Raw genomic sequence first — 17,818 nt, forward strand, 5'->3', positions numbered from 1 at the left:
GAAAGAGCAAGGGAGGGGTCGACAGAGGGAACAAACCAAAAAGAGATAGTGTAAGCCAGGGAGAAATTCTAAAAGTCATCCAATCATCATTTATCCTCACAGGGTAATTAGTTTAATTATTTGACTGTGCCAAATCTTTGTATTATAACTTTGGTTACAGGATACCCCCGGTGCCCCCATTTCTATTTAAACTGTTCAACTTGAGTTAACTTTCATAGATTATGTTGAGAGTTGACTATTTCTCCACTTACACTGAGGTTTCATCACACGGTAGCATGTTGTTTCGAATCAATACTCCAGTCAATACTGTAGCGGGCGGTATAAACTCTGAGAACCAAGTGACTTTGAAAAATAGGTCTAGGTCTCACCTGCCACAGAGCGCTTCTCCTTCGGAAAGCTATATCATTTTCTGTTCCGCTCACCTCTTTTCTATGGGTCTGAGGTCACACATTTGTTAGGCCTCCCTGGAGATTTCAGTGCACTTCCAGCGTCGTCACAGCACTATATCTCTCTGTTGTAGCCTTTGGTTTTACAGTCTACACTGTAGGAAGTTTATGGGTGCCATACAACTTCATGCTGTAGCTGCTCATCTTTCAATATGAGAGAGATATGAAAGGGCAGAGCGACAAAAGAAGAGCCTGGAAAACCTGGAAAAGCTAATACAACGTCTGCTGTCAGGCCACCTGGGTTTAATCGAGAACATCTGAATTTAACTTGACATTACTCGCTTTTAGTGCATATACTTCAACAGAATACCTTAGAAGTCTGTTGATGGACAAGTTCTTTATGTCTCCGTATTTTCCAATTGTTTGCAGAGGGGAGTCACCTATTCAGCGTGCTATGACTAGGGGCTATTGCATGTAACCCACTCTAATTTGGTAGCAATCATAAAACTTAATCTACCCTTCATTTTTATGTCAATATTATGGCATGTCGGTGGGTTTCTGACAAGTTTACAAGTCGAAACGTTTTATGATTTAAGACCTTGTATAGTATTAAAAAATTATTTTATTAGAACAGTATTAAATGTTCCTACATACAGTTGGAGGATTAGATTTTTTTATTGTGCACTGAGAGACTTCTTTGTATTACACGTCTTTTAAAATAATAAAAAAACAGGGTTTCCCGTAAAGCAGGCAACATTTTTGCTTATGGAATTCTACTTGACATCATATTCGGAAGGTTCATTTCTATTCATTCTTCTAAAGTGACTAGTGAGTTTTTCAGATGGTGGTCTCAAAAATAGGACATTGTACCATTGTAGGTCAACTGCACTTAACATTTTTCGTTTGTTAACCTGGTTGAGCAGAGGTGCTTTATTCCAAAGTAGTTAATCTTTCTTTGTGAAGTCACCTGTGTCTTCTTTTTCACTGGCTTTGGACCTTGCTACAGCATCACACTTGACACAGCCTTACATGAACCTGATGCTTGTTTACACACAGGAGAGATGTTTTATTTTTTTATTGCAGCAGCATAACAAAAAAGCATTGATGGATAGAAAGGTCTTTTAGCCTAACTTATTTAACCGCTGCATGTCTTTTACGGTTTCTCTCAGACACGACCCGGGCTGTACCTGTAGTGATCAGCTGTGTCCGAGCGATCGTTACAAAGTCTATCCACAGCATCCTGATAAACCTGGTCTCCATGGTGATTGGTTGGCAGGCCACAGAGGAGCCTAGTGGGGCCTTGTTTAAGCAAAATGTACCAGAGAGCATCCTAGCTAAAATACCCAAGGAGTGGAACTACACACCACTGGAAGCACGCGGAAAGGAGACTGCCACTAAGAGTACGTATGTTGGTTGTCACATTTTCAAATGAGCAATACAACATCTGGTGGTTGTTTTCAAAAGCTAACATTTCTTTCTCCTTCCAGCTGTCATATCTGTAACTATCCAAGCCTTATCCCTCATTTTCACCAACCTGCCCTTGGCCGTAGCATCCATACCTCTCCCCATCCGCTACCTCTTCCAAGTGGCAGAGAAACACCTCTCCCAGCATGCTCGGCAGCTGCGCTTAATGGGCCTGTTACTCTGGGCCCTGTTAGGCTGTCTGATCCAGGGCCTGGAGGACCCTGACACACTAGAAGAGATCAGTGGTCTGGCCCTCACCCGTGGGGCAAAGGAACCCCTGTCCCTGCTGGCTGAGTGCCTACAGGCTACCATGGGCATTCAACAGAAGGTAAATGATCCGGTCTTTGTACAGTAATAATGATAACAATACTATCTATAGTAACTAGCTGGATGTTTTTATTCAAAGTTGGTTAACTGAGAGCATAACACCAACCTGTTGTGTGATTAAAAACCCTGTTACTATCCTTTTAGGATATTGATGGTTGATTTAATGTGTGCCAACAATTCTGACTTATTAACCTTAATGGTCTGCTGTTTGTCTGACAGGGCGTTCCCAAACCAACAGTGCACAAAGTGCTGCAGACTCTGGAGGAGAAAAGACCAAAGTGGACCAACATGCAGCTGCAGAAAGCCCGCAAGCTCTGCTCAGACAGGTGAGAGGTCAGCTGCGTGGATTTAGCAAGAGGTGAAGGTCAGAATGGTATTGATGTCATTTATATAACATTTTCATGCATTCAGGAAAACACTATATTATGGCTATCCATCATTAGTCTCAATTGATATTGATTATTCATGTAGGGCTTCAACAAAAATTGAGGTATCATTTTTTGCAGATAATCTTGATGGTAAAAACAGCTTTTTATAAAGTGAATTTCCCAGTACATAATTTTAGTGATTTATCAATAGTAATTGAGATTGAAGGCTGATGAAGGAGGTGGTTCAAACTGATCAAACTGATCAAACTGACTGATGGTGTAGTAAACTACTTGACATTCAAAAGAGATACTGAATACAACAATGAAAAAAGAATGCAGCTCAGATATGCTTATTTTTAATTGAGCATTTAAATTCTGATGTATCGTATCATCAAGATCATTTTTCATGTTAAAGCTTCATGAGTAAGATCAATGAATCTCAGATGTGTTTGTTGTGGTAAATGATGGACATGTTGTCTGACTGAGTGGACTGCAGGCTGGAGTGATGGGAAAATAGCTTTCACTTTGGGCGGATCTGTGACCTTTGGCTCGCCGTTTTGTAGCTTGTTCCCAGAAAATGTGCCTCTGGTCGCTCACTTCATCATAACAAACTTTGGATACATCCATCCTCATAAAAAGGTGATTCAGTCCCGTACCACAACATGTAAAAATTAAGAGAATGAAATAGATAAAAACACTGATTAGATTACAGCCAGTTCTAGGAAATGCTGTATGTTCCAGTGACAGGAAGAAGGGCGAGATCGGGGGGGGTTAAAAGAGAAGAGATGGGCAATGGAGGGGTGCAGAGGGGGTTGAGTGGAAAAGTGAAAGAAGAGTGATTATGTATCACCTGTCGGAGGCATTCAGTGGGATCATTACTATTCATTAAACTAACCTTCACAGGGTAGTGACGCCTGGCTTGTAAACAATCAGAATACAGTGTCAGAAAGAGAGGGGGAGAGAGAAAGAGAGACACTGGTGTAATAACTCCAAAAAACTACTGGCACTCCACTCAAAGCAGCTCACACACACACACACACACACACACACACACACACACACACACACACACACACACACAGTACACCCCTCAACAAAGAACATTTGCCCCTTGCGAGCCCTCCCATCTCTGTCCCCTCATCCCACTTTGCCTCCTTCCTTTCCCAACTGCACCCCCCTCCCCACGCCACCCACCTTGTCTTTGCAAAGTAATTTGTAGAGGAGAAGATTATTGTTCTCCATCATGGTGACCCTGGCTGGGCTGACGGGATGCATACACAGATGAAGATGAATGCAGTTATTCCTTGGCGGAGGTCTGCCTCTTTCAGGGCACATTGGCCCTAATGACATGATTGATAGGCTGTCCCAAATCCGGAGGGGCCCTCATTAATCACCCCGCTGACTGAATCCAATCATCTGCTTCACCTGCACAGTGATGGACAGGAAAGGATACAGCACAGGTGCTGACACGGATGCACAGCCACCATCGTCGACAACACCACCGCCGGGCCGTCTGCAAAAGAATGAGGGGATGTTCATGGACGAGAGGGGACTCCTCTTCCTTTGCCACTCTCAATGTCAAGCAGCCAATGGCTGGCTGACAGGCGACACCGTTCCTGCCACCTTATAATTACAAAGGGGAAGAGAGAGAGAGCAGGAACAATGACAGGAAGTGTATGTGAAGGAAAGTTTTGATGGACGGTAGGGTGATATCCATCCATACAGGAAGGGCAGGAAAATGATGCAGGCGTCTGCCAGGGTTGGGGAATGTACATGCATAAGGACCTTGACACACAGTAACACACGCTTAAGAACACACACACCAATCACTTTTAGTGCCCAGCATACTTCGGTTAAAATTCCCCTACGTATGTATCTCATGAATGGAAATGAAAGCAGTAAAGTTATTGTGTTATCTAACCCTTTAATAATTTGGCTGTTTTTTTTACTTTCGTGCAAGCCTTAACTTGAATGGCCTGAACGTTTATTCCATTTTTTTTTTATTCCCAAGAATTGCATTTCAAAAAACCAAAAACAGATAATGAATTCTTATCTCAGGAGTCGTGTTTCAGTCAATTGTTTTTTGCAAATCCAAAATGGTGAAAATTGTACCCAAAATGATTCACTAAAGTAAAAAAGACTTTCTTAGCCAGAGGTGTAATAGAGATACAAGCTGACACACCCCTATTCCTGTTTCCTCTCTTTCCTCCATGCCTGATTTTTCTGTCTTTGTGTTTACTCTCTCATCTCCTGATTTTCCTATCTCTGTTTCTCTCCTAGTGTTTCTGAGCGAGGAAAGGAGAGCGGAGTCGCTGAACTGACTGAGCAGAAAATAGGCCTGATGCTGCTGGAGGTCTGCCACAAAGCAGGTGGCAGCAACTACCTGAGGCAGATCTATCACATCATCCAAGGCAATGAGGTAGGGAAGCACTCCCTCTCCCCAGCAATTAGGTGGCTGCTGGCCTGAGGCCGCAGGCTGTTCAGGAGGGGGAGACGGAGGGAAGGGGGCTGCTGCTTGTGTGCAGTCTGCTTGTTCTGATCTTCTGTTGTTCAGGTGACCTCAAGGGTGCAAACCTACAGTGGTTTCCTGTGTTATACTCTCACCACATGTAGAATAGAGGGAGCCGCATGGAGTTACCACATTCAGCATAGCACTCTTTGTAGGAGATCTGAGTGAGAAAGAGTTCTTAAAAAAAGTTTTCTAAGCTAAACTCTCTTCAGAGAAAAAAAAGTTGAACTGAACGAAATGTGCCCGAGTTAATTGAAACATATATATATATATACATAGAGGGCTGGTAAAACAAGTGGGTTAAAAAGAGGACTCCTGGAAATAAGTAAAAACGACATAAGAAGTGTAACATACAGAAACTTGCAGTTAACTGGTTCTATAACACCTCCTCGGGTATCTATTTAATTTCAATTAAATTCAAGTTTATATATATAGCCCAAAATCACAAATCCTATTTGTCTCAGAGGGCTTCACAAGTCAAGAAACAAGTCAATGTAACACTTCTTCTTTAGTTAAAATCAAACAAAAATGTCAATTATCTACAGCACACTACATTTACATCCCACAAACAATCTCCTGCTACTGTATATCACAAAGGCAATAATATCTAGACATTACCCACTGAATGACTTTTGGGCTTGTGTCTTAACATAATGGCTCTTAAAGAGGGAAAGATTATCAATAATGGGATGAGGCCTGCAATACTCTGTAAAAATATGACATTATAAAAGATCAAAACCATATTGTGGATTATTCCAATTTCCCAATACTTTCCAACTTCCCCACCCTGTCTCTGACATTCAGGCACAATGGTTCATACCGAGGACATAAACCTTTTGGAAAAGGTGATGAGCATGTACTCTCATTTTGAGGAAACGATTAATCATATTGTACATCGGTTGGAATTCATTGGCAAATATTAACGGGTAAGTCTCTGTTGGAGAAATGTTCAAGGCAAGGCAAGTTAATTTAGATAGCACTTATTAATAACAGAACAATTCAAAATTCTTTACACAAAACATTTATAGCATGGAAACAAAGCTTCGTGCAAGCGCAAAATAAAAAATGAATAGATTAAGAGCCAAGAGAATAGAACATGAAATCAAGCTAAAATTAAATGGGAATAAAAAATACAGTGCATCGTAATATTTAAATATCATATATTTTATTCACACTTCCAGAAGCTTAGAACTTCTCTTGCAGAATGCTATAAGAATCAATACAGTACTAATAGAGTTTTCTTAGCTGGGAAAAGTTGGGCTGATACTCATGTGTTTCTTAGAGACATGGTCCTCCTATAGACTAGTCTATTAGGACACAGTGTGGAATAACACACACATATACATTATTTTGCTGTTGTTGGAATCAATGAACAGCTATAACTCTGCGTAGCAATTGAATAGAATGTGAACAGGATTCCCAGGTAGGCTCTGAGTTACCCTCCTGCTAGCTCGAGTATCTCCACCGAGCCAAGGTCGACGCAAGAACACGAAGGTCAGGGAGAGACCAGGCTGGTGGTGAGGCGGGGGGGTAGGAGGTTCAGAGGCCATGTCCAGCTGACGGATGGGAATATAGTGAATTCACACCGGGATGCCCATGTACTGTACATACACACTTAAAGAGATGTACACATATGTTCCTGAAGATATTGGATTTTTTTTATACTTTTGTGAGGCTGATCAATTTGGATCTTGGAGAAATGGATTATGTTATGCTTTCATTTTGTCAGCAGTCCAACTAAATAATGAATATTGCAATAGTAAAGAAAAATCCTAATGTCTAGATGCTGAATGTCCTTCAGTGTGCTCCATGAATCTTTCAGTCTGAGAAAGTTTTGTTTTTAAAGTAACTTTTTTGCCTCATTTGGTCTCGGTTTGTCAACCTTTTTCTTCACAGAATATTTTCTGACAGTCTGTCAGTCATGATGTCTATTTCAACCTCCCTCTTCTCTGTCTCTTTTGGTGTTCCCCTCTCTCTTCACTTCCGCCATGGATATAGGAATTACTGATGTCAAACCTAAGTGGAAGCACAAATTCACCCAGTAATCCTCCTCACGTGGTGAACTTTGACCTTGGCTCTGAGAGTCGCATGGACCCCGACTGTTTCAACCCTCTCCACCAGTTTGATCATGTTGGCAAGAAGACGCTGGATCAGGTTTGTCAAGCAGCTTTAAGAGTTGTCATCACGTCTTTATTTGGTAGCAATTTTTGTTTTTTTACATTTATTCTACCTCTATGAAATGTATTTGATATTCTAGTGATCATTGGTGCAACTATGTGTCTTTCGACTTTGTACTGTGTGGATGTACTTTTGATGTGCAGGGTGGTGTCGTTTTTACTTCCTCCCAAGGCCACAAGCTTAATGTTGAAGGTTAGGAGCTGTTAGAGTCTCTAGTGAACTGGATACTGTGGCAATCTCTGAAGTTGTCAGGTCTTTCTGGGGCTCGGCTTTCCTATTCTCCATAGGTCGCTACCTTTTCCAAGCAGCAGTTAGACTAGCAGGAAGAAAAGAACGTTGAAAAGGTGAAAAGAATGTATAATGTTAAAGGATAGTGCAGTCTGAAAGTGCACTTCTTTGGAGCTTTGAACCGTATACCCTCTTACCCCAAACTATTCCCCAGGAGTGCCACCATGATGTTCAGTTAATTGTTAGATTTTCTTTTCAGTATAAAGAGGATAAGTTTAGCTAAAAGTGAGAGTTGTCAGCTTTCACCCGCCATGCTCCTCTTCTTTCAAGAGAAATACGACACAATCAACAAAAGCTTGTATTTTCTCAAGAAAGGCTTGTGTGTGTATTTTTATTTAAACACATATATAAGGATTAGATGTATACACACATTACATCCCTTGTAATGTAGCTCTGTTTGCTGCAATTGTTTTTCAAGAACAGACACGTTTTAATCCTCAGACTTGGCCTGTTTTCGGCTTATCACAGGAGGCTGCATAGCTTTGCATAGAAACACCCTATTAAGAGAATGATTAAAATGCCTTCTCCGCTTCAGGTGCCTGTGTTGTTTGTCAAATAAAATGGAGGGTGGAGGGGAAAAAAGTTACATCCATCAATCACCTACGAGGAAGGAGCTGAGAGGGGGGATGAATGTGGAGGGAACAAGTGGAGTTCTCCTCCTCTAGTCAATAAAACTAAGCCTGGAGTTAAGGTGACATTTTGGCAATCAAAGCAATCAGATTTTTATTTGCTTTCCCAATATGGTGCTAGTGCCAAGTGTGTTTGGGTTTGTTCGAATGCGTGTGTTTACAAAAAAGAGAGTAAGAAATGGAGGGAGAGGGGGGGTTGGCGGGGTGCCATTGAAGATGGTAAGAAAATAAAGCAGAGCAGCCACAAGAGTAACGACTCCCTCCCAAAATTGATTTATCTTTCTATAAATGATGGCTACATCCCCCCAAATGGATTTATAAATTAATTGCTGTCTTATTGGAATAAAAACCTTCTTGTGCGGACATGATTGATCGCCTGGTGTCGGTAGCCTGCGCTGAGGACCCCCCTCCTCCTTTGTTAGTGGGTCCCAGCTGGAGCAGTAATGCACTGATGGTATTAACCCTGATTAATAACTAACAATACCCTATCCTCATACATCAACAGAGTGCAGTGGTCGACTGGGCATGGGACTGGCCAAAAGTGCTGCCAGCCTATCAGGGCATGAGTCAGATCACCTTCAAAACTCTGCTGGCCAACAGGTAAAACACTCATTTCACTTAATAGACACATGTCCACTGACAGGGGGAAGGGCTTGCAAACACAAGTGTCTTTACATGTACACAATGAGGCGTTCATTTGGGACTCCGGAGGCAAATTTCCCTCCCTCTCCGAATTCCCTTTTGATTTAACTTCAGCTTAAGCACCAGTCATTTGGGATCGCGTAGCCTAGCTGCTCCTCATCATAGGTACAAACTTCCACTTTGTTCAAAGGCCAAGGGCTCATGTGTTGTTTACCATTGAGGATGAGCTTGAGAAAGAACGCTTTTGGAAAGTGTACTGGAGTGCCATAATACCCTGTGTGTGTGTTGAATCATGGGATCCTGTTTTTTGAATGCACATGTGGCTGACTGTTTGCATGGACAAAGTGTGTGCACATTTTGGTAATTGAGGTATGCCTTTTCTTCAGGCCTTGGAACAACCAGGAAGGTAGTAAAAGATTGAAACATTGGGGCTAGCTCAGAAGATGTTAGTACCACCTGATTCCGGATTTGTTTGCCCAGGTCCACCACTCCTTTCCCATCCTCCACCTCCCCCCCACTCTCCTGTTCTGCTTTGCAATGGGCATACATATTTATGCAAGTATGTGACACATATTAGATGGCAATTCTTCAGGCTGTTCCCTGTTCTCCATTCACAGCTGTCACGCTGCCAGCTATCAGGGAGCCATGGGGCTATTGCACCTTGTCTCCACGCCTACGCCCAATCCATTCTAAATCACCGCCATTGTAACACACATACACCTTTCTAACAAAGGGCAAGCTCTGCATCTGCCAAGGACACAGGTCTAATAAGGGTGAAGTATGCAGCTCTGTGCTGTGACGAGCTTTGTCGCCTTCATGCCTCTACCCCCTCTTCCCAAACACACACACACTCACACACACACACACTCCATTCTTCCTCCCCTTACATGATGCTTTGTTGCATGTTAAAACCGATACTGTCATTGCTTGAGTGAGCCAAATTAGTGTTGGGGCATACATGAATAGAAACCGAATGTAGTGGATATAAAGTCTGTTGGAGGAGAGAGGGGGGGGAAAAAACAGATTGGTCGCAGTTTGAAATAGTGACAGAGATCGAGAGCAGTCAATACTGCCATGGCACCAAAAAGTACGAGGAAGGATGGGAGTGGGAGGGGGTAAAGGTTATATAATTCACCCTAATCTCACAGTATCAAAGTGTCTGAGATTCTGCCATTTGCCTCATTAGCCTCCCTTTGTTGGGCCAGAGGAGCAGATTTCATGGAGGATTTGGAGAATGGCTTTGGTTCTGCATGAGACGCTTGCACAGAGCAGGAAGTTAGTTTCACGGCTGGCGACATGTAAGCTGTCAAAGTTTTCCTCAGATCCATCTCCGACTCAAAAATATCTCTCAAGCTATAGAAGACCATTCACGGGATAAGCGCACTGATGTTGGACCCACTGATCCATTTGTTAGTGCAGATAAGGATAATGCTTTCTGCATAACGGCAGACTGAAGTGCCCTCGGCTGTTTTCACAGAGGCTTCGCAACAATTGCTCTTTTACTCATTCCAGATGCTGGATAAACCAGAGGATATCAGCTTACACTTTTGTCCATGTTAATAATAATGACTCTGTCTTATACTGTATGAAAACACCTATCATTGTGACCTTGTTATGTTCTGTATATTCAGTCTTATGAGTATAAGTCTCCTTGAATGACTTCCCTTCTCTGTACATACTTTTTTTCCCCCACTCCCTTGACTGTGAGTTAGCAGTGTGGCCCATTGGCCTCCTATATATTGTTACAGTGGCAGGACAGTTATTGTGCCCAGGGTTTATATCACATTCTAATGGAGCAAGGCTATGAGTTAAGGGCGGTAGGCTTTTACACCAGGGCTGTTAAATCACTGTTCAGATGACTTCATTAGCAGAGGAGGACACATGCTGAGACACACACACACACACACACACACACACACACACACACACACACACACACACACACACACACACACACACACACACACACACACACACACACACACACACATTTTCACCCTGCTACCTTGACGATGTAGCCAGACAGGAGTGAGAGTGGATTTATACAGGTGTGTGTGTCCTTCTTTGTCACCTGTCACTTCAGTTCCCTCAGCACGATGGCTCATCCATCATCTGCAGATTGAGCTTTTCAGCAGAAACCAGACTGATTAATACCACCCTAGGACCCCCAGGGTTGACTGGCTGACTGGCTGACCTGACTTCCTGGCAGGCTGGAAGTTTGAATGGATAGATGGACAACTTGTGGGTGTGATAACTTTTAAGCCTGCTTATTTGCTGGCAGCTAAATGGCTGATTAACTGGGGCACTGCCTTGGTTAGGGTATGACTGTTCATATGGATGTAGCAAGCATGAATCAGTTGTGGATTAGTGACAGGCTGAATGGTGTTTTGACTGAATGGCTAGGTGGTTGACTAGCCTGTTGGCCTTTTTTGATGAATGGCAGCTAAAAAACCAGTTGGCTCCCAGTACACTTAATCTGTAAATGATCTTTCTCTAGCGAAACTATTAGCTAATGATTTCTGCTTTTCTACTTCATTGCCCCTTTTTTTTTTTAATAACTCCATCTTTATCTTCTAAACACCATCTTTCTCAAGTTAAATCCATTCAACTATCTTTTACAGATCGGATACTATGGTACTGTTGGCTTTTGAAAAAGGTGTACTACAGATATGCCATGTCAAACAGTATTCAATAATCAAGGGTCAGACCTCAATAGGACTACAGTACAGATGTACCAGCTCCTTTGTAATGAGTCCTTAGCAGCTTTAAAGCAAGGTTCCTTTCATGAAATGCCAAAATCAATGACATTACATATTCATGTTAATTATGTGCTTGACGTTTCACCTCGAAGAGATTGCGCATTGAAGGTTTTGTGTTAATTCTCATGATCTACAGATTTACTTCAAATGATGAGTTGTCATTTGCTGTAGAAGCCAGGAGTCAAAGTGCCAAGTGATTTAACTGAACCGAATAGTTCCTCTTCAAACACTGATCTATGGATAACTAATTTGCTTTGTCCTTGGTTACACTTTGAAATACCCTTTTCTTTAGCGAACACTTGTAACTATCACAGCAGATTTTTTTTACAGAACAGTGAAAAGCAAAACAACCCCTAGGTTGGAATTAACAGCAGCAATGCCGACCCATGTCCTTCATTAATTTGCTCATTTCGTTAAAAGGTCTTTATAAACTGGCTTTTATGTAATTTTTCTTTTCCATCCAAGGAAAATAGATCAAATCTTTGAAAAGGTATGAAATATTGCCACAGAGAAATGCCAAGGTGACTTTTTGAGACGCTTTCCTTGAGTCTGTATGTCAGAAGAGGTCCTCTGACCTGGTTGATAAGGGGTAGACAAGTATGAGGGATGAAGCTCGATGTGTCACAGGGCGGCTCCTCCATTCCATCATAAGGACCAAATATCATTCAAGGACATTCACACCAACATCCCTTTTGCTGGTCTACTGCTCCAGGTACTTCCTAGAACCAGCATGGGGCAGCAGACAATAAACATTGACCAACAGTAAAGTTTATATACTGTGTCTTGTGCGTTAACACATTTTCTCTTCTGAGTAAGAGCTAGTCATCACGATTTTATTTCACCCATTGTCAGTAAGAAAGAACTAACAGCATTGACCCATAGATTTGGTAGCTTAATATGTTAAGCTACACTGTAACTACGGAACACTAAAGCATTTCCTCCGCATTGTCTCATTGTTGCTGTTACCCCTCAGGTCCATAACAATAGCAGTTTGTGGAAAAATGCCAGTCTGTGGCATTCTCTTGCTTGAGCGGCTCCTTAAATTGCAGCGATAGACGCTTGTGCTTTCAGGAAGTGGGCAATCGCCATCTGTTCCTGGGCTCCGCCATATGGCAGGCCTTTTTCTCAGGGAATAAAATAAAAACAAATATGTCAGAATGTTCGTCTTCCTCCACGGACGCTGATCAACCTGGGGAGAAGCTGGATCTCAGTGTGTCTGGATTAATGGTCTTACTTTACGCTTCAGGGAATGAGGGAGTGCGTGCTTGCTGTTGGTGGAGCTGTGTGTGTGTGTGTGTGTGTGTGTGTGTGTGTGTGTGTGTGTGTGTGTGTGTGTGTGTGTGTGTGTGTGTGAGAGAGCATGAGTATGCCTGTTTGACGGTATGCACATGCTAATGCACATTTATGTACCTGGAAGTATCTCTGGAATCATTTATCTGCCTTAAAGGGTGATGTTACCGTACCATTTTGAGCAGTTGGTTGCCCTAGACTTGGAAGCATTAAACAACACAGGAGGAAAGAGCTTCAAGGTTAGCCAGAGTGACATTTCATGGCTGCCGCTGCCAAAGACACAAGACAAAATGCTCTCAAGCCATCATCAGGCTCTTCGTCTTTCGAGGCCAGAAATTCAAAAGACTTGTCACTTTTGAAAATCAGGAGAGTGTGATGTGTCATTGAGGAAGGGCTTCTTTCTTCTCTCGTCGATCCCCTTGTGTGTGTCCCCTCCACTGACTGACAGCTAGGGATGGGAGTTTGTGTTGGTGGAGACAGAATACATCTTTTGTCTGCTTGGTTATACATGGTGTGTTTTGTCTTCGCTACCCCTGGACAGCACTGACACATTGAGGTTTTCATTAGCCGTAAGCAGGTGGTGAAGGAGAGGGGCGAGCTTTTGTGCACGAGTCTGCTTCAGAGCCCGTCTGTGTGCGTACGCATCTGCACTGCACCAACGCGTACACTGTATGCATATCATGGAGGGCGTACATGTGTCTGCCTGCATGCGTGTGGATGTTCGCTCTTATATTTCAGTGTGTGATATTTGGAGGTTTGCTCCAAAGGCGAATAAATCAGTGATGCCTGGGATAAGGCCGTGGCCCCTCCTCAAACTGCACAGACAAGCTGAGAGGCTCATTAATCAAACGGCCAGTCACAGATGTGATGGCTTCCACACAAACCGCCAGCAGACTGTGAAAGTCACATCCAACAGAGTCAACTGTCAGCCAGGCAGGCAGGCAGGCCGGCCACACTTTTCCTCTCCTCCCTCTCTCTCCCTTCCTTTCCCCTCTGTTGTATTTATCTCTCGGTCTCCCTTTACCTCCTCTCACCTCCAACGTGAGGCCTCTGTGTGATAGTTTGAAATATTTGTCCAGTCCCTCTAAAAACGATCTTGAGGGTTGAGACAAATGTATCTTGTCGGAAGAGAGTGTTCATGGTCAAACCAATACAGACACACAAGACATTAGTCATTACTGCGCATTACTGTGTGTTTCAGTACACTGTACTTGTGGTTCAGTACAGTTTAACGATATATATTTTTCTACGACCTTGCCTATCCAGTTTTACTTCCTGTTTCCTTGCGACCTTAATAAATGGCTAACTTACCATCCTATGAAAGTTGATAGAGATGGCTTTGCACTGGCCAAGCCTAGGAATATATTTGAGTTAACTTTGAATAATGCTTATCATACATTCTGTTCTCTGTGTCCAGCTCTAAGTGTAAGTGCTGCTGAAACAGTAGAACTCTTCACCGAAATGAAAAAGTTAAATGTGCATCCTTAATGGATACTCAGCCCTGTATAAATGAGTTTGTCCATCTCTTTCTTGTTATCATAGCACATATTCTAACAAGTTCACTGCTACAATCTCCTCCTCCTCCCAAAGGAGTTGAATTAGTTACAGTTGTTTACAATAATGTCACTATTCACTGACAGGATCGTCGGTGTGTAGCGCTTATGCCACAAGGCAAGCTTCTCAACAGGATTATCTGGTTATCCCTTGTCTATTGGGAACTGTCTGCCTTTTCACCTGACCTCTTTTTCACAGATATTGTGATTTCAGATAATTTCATAATATAAATAGCAACCTCTTTGATTATTCCAACTTCCAACCTTAGATGGATAAATAGTTGGGAAGACTTTGTAACACCAGTGCTAAATGAAAATACCACTTAATCTATTGCAAAGCCCCTCGAGGATGGAGAGAAATGAGGGATTGAACAGGGACAAAACAAAGCCCCCCGTTCCTGATTAAAAATGGCAAGTCCCAAGGCTCTCTGAATACACTGGGGTATTTTAATGGTACAAATATAAAGACAGTGCTCCACATGGCACAGGAAAGCCATGCTTTTGTCTTCAGTTGATGTAATGGTGTTGGAGGGGAGGAATGTCTGTTCTTATGATGGCAGAATTCTGAGGATGAGACCAATGCAGTATGCTCTTGCAAGATCACGTTTTGCTACACAGACCTTATAAGCAAGTATTTAACTAGGTTTTAATAAACATGAATTGAAGCCATGATTCTGCAACTTTATGGTCTATTTAACATTTTGTTTTCTTTCAGTGTTAAAATCAGAAGCACAAACTAATTACACATCACGTTGATGTTAGAGTAAAGTGAATACAAATATTGGTTTTCATCTCTTGTAAAAATGATGTGTGTCCCACATTAGATTGAGTACTGTAACGGACTGTCATATGAGCCTTCTACAGTATAAATCATATCTATTGCTATCTATCTTTCCACACACAGTACCTTCAGGCATAATGTTACCATGGAAAACAGTTGGGAAGTGTGTAGAAACTTTTGCTCAGAAGTTCTAGTATGTCCACTGGGTATTTGTTTTGGTCAGCTCCGTCAGCAAATGAATTTGATATTTTGCCCCTGGAACCAGTTTTGTCGACCAGTTAAGATGGACTGGGACTCAGTTCAAGACACGGTGGACTGTTTGACTCTGTTGCCATGTGTCCTGCTGATTTACTGAGTTGACTTTTTAGCTGATTGCAGCAGTCCATTGTCAAGAGCCAGACTGTGACCGTCTGTTCCAGTCCATCATTTTATTACTATTTTATACCATGTGCCATATTTATTCAGACCCTCTGGAGGTGACTCTGAGTTAGGCTTATAGATAGCAGAATGTTTAATGAGTGTATTGAAGAATAATACTGTTCAGTAATGTAATAATTCAATATAGGAAAAAAATAATTAATACACATTTTGTTTACTTAGTCAATACCGAGCCGAGTAAAGTCAAACGTAATAGTAGTGGTTTTGATATTGCTAAATGACTAAACAAGTAATCGTAGTTTAACTCATACAAGGCCAAATTTTAAATGTCAATGTACATTTGCATATGTGTGCTGCTGATGCATCATTGTAGCATAGGGGTTAGAGAGGTCATCCTTCTGCAACAAAAGTAAAGGAGCTTCATTTTATTTCTGTCAGCAACAAAGAATTGATTAATTATTTTTGCATGACTTTAAGCCTCTTTACACTTAATTTCAGTATAAGTCCCACTTAAAAAGGGAACCAGCTAAATACCGTTAACATCATTTCTGTGTGTGTGCACTCCTGTGTGAAGCTGTTTGACGATGAGGGTTTGTTTTTGGTGGTACATCACGAGGTTGTATCCTGTCGCCAGGATCATTAGCCCGTCGGCAGCGCTCAGGCTGATCCAGCCAATCGCTGCTCTCCATGCGGCTCTGCCATTTGCATGTGGTCCAGGAAGAGATAATTAGAGGGATCTCTGCCTGTCACTGTTAATCTGGGTCTTAGTGAAGGGCTGTGACGCCGACATGCTGATGGACTCACATGTCTACTCGCACTCACAATGTGGAGTCATATTCGTGTAAACACATTGGCAACCAATACACACGCATGCACAACACACAAACACCGTACCTGCACACACACACACCACACTCAGCACAGGAACACACTTGAAAACATGCACATGCCTACATAAACACTGTCTCTGGAATGATTCCACGGAGTGTAGTGCTCATTAAACGATCTATCTTTTATTTTTTTTCAGAAATACGTCCTCTTTTTGTCACATTTTTATATAAAAAACTGTAGCATCTTACACTAAAATAAATCAGAGCTGCTTCTCTATTGGTATGTGAATGATAGCATGTTGACTCAGTGGCTGTTTACACCAGTTGTACTATGCTGTTGACACAGGTTTTAGATTCCTGTTCTGATAGACTCTGCGCTTTTTTCTTCCCAAACAGGCAGAATGCTCAGTAAGCCTTTTGAACAAGCCCAGCTGTCAGCGCTATATACTTTCACACACACTCACACACACTCCCACATCGATATGCACACATCCGAACAAACATGTACATGTGCTCATGCGCTGGCACGTCCCCAGCCACACATGCCGAAAACAGACAAACTCACTCGAACTCACTGATTGGCAGGCCTCCTGTTTTCCCATAATTCCGACTGATTTATCCAATCAATCTCACTTGGAGGGCTGCTTAAGCGTTGAGTAATATTAAGAGTAAAACATGCCACAATTAAAACATCCTTCAGGTAATTACAGAGCTGGTTTAGCAGCAAACAACTGAAGCATTTTATACATTCAGCATGTTGCCTGTGTGTTTTATTTGTACCTGTTTGATATTTAATCGGAGGAAATGAGGTACATCTGTTAATGTTACCGCCTTTAATGCACATGCCGCATATTATGTAAAATATCCTATCATTAGCTTAATGTGTCTATGCAAATATTGACTCGGTTCACCTAATTGAAAAACAGAGAGAGTGTGTAATGCTGAACAAGAAAACCCTGTGTAAAAATCTGGATGGATGTTCTTTTCACCGTAAAGCCTTTTTTCCACCCAATGACAGCATGTCCTTTTTGCACACTTTGGGACTGTTTAATGGTGCATGTTCAGAGCACCGTCGCTGACCTAAGCCATCCTGCTCTGTGACCTTGTGTCACCACTGATGACACATAATAGTTGACACTTGACTTTAGGGGCTCTTTAAGTGCCAAGAGTGCCCATGGCCCTGGATTCATATTCTAATGTGGTCATCTGCGCCTCCACCTTTCGTCCAGGAGCTCTCTTTACACTTGTCCCCATTTTATCTCTGCCTTTTTTTTATCACTCTCTTTCTTTGTCTTACAGCGAATACACAAACCCAATCACACACACACACACACACACACACACACACACACACACACACACACACACACACACACACACACACACACACACGCTTAGACATGCTTTTGCTGAATTGAAATAGTCTGTAGCGCCCT

The 17,818-nt window shown here is 42.2% G+C and overlaps 1 protein-coding gene across 2 annotated transcripts in view; it reads left to right on the top strand.

Moving 5' to 3' along the window:
- The window catches only part of kiaa0825 (KIAA0825 ortholog), a 116,573-nt gene that overhangs the window by 35,133 nt on the left and 63,622 nt on the right, over positions 1-17,818 (top strand). Inside the window, exons 12-17 of one of the 2 annotated variants that reach the window (XM_010782912.1) lie at positions 1,556-1,786; positions 1,874-2,178; positions 2,397-2,503; positions 4,826-4,964; positions 7,053-7,208; positions 8,655-8,749. In XM_010782912.1, the coding sequence (XP_010781214.1) occupies positions 1,556-1,786; positions 1,874-2,178; positions 2,397-2,503; positions 4,826-4,964; positions 7,053-7,208; positions 8,655-8,749 (1,033 nt within the window). The other variant, XM_010782914.1, reaches the window with a different exon arrangement.

This window comes from Notothenia coriiceps, unplaced genomic scaffold (assembly GCF_000735185.1).
Source record: "Notothenia coriiceps isolate Sejong01 unplaced genomic scaffold, NC01 NC01_scaffold00024668, whole genome shotgun sequence".
In the NCBI taxonomy this organism is placed as follows: domain Eukaryota; kingdom Metazoa; phylum Chordata; class Actinopteri; order Perciformes; family Nototheniidae; genus Notothenia; species Notothenia coriiceps.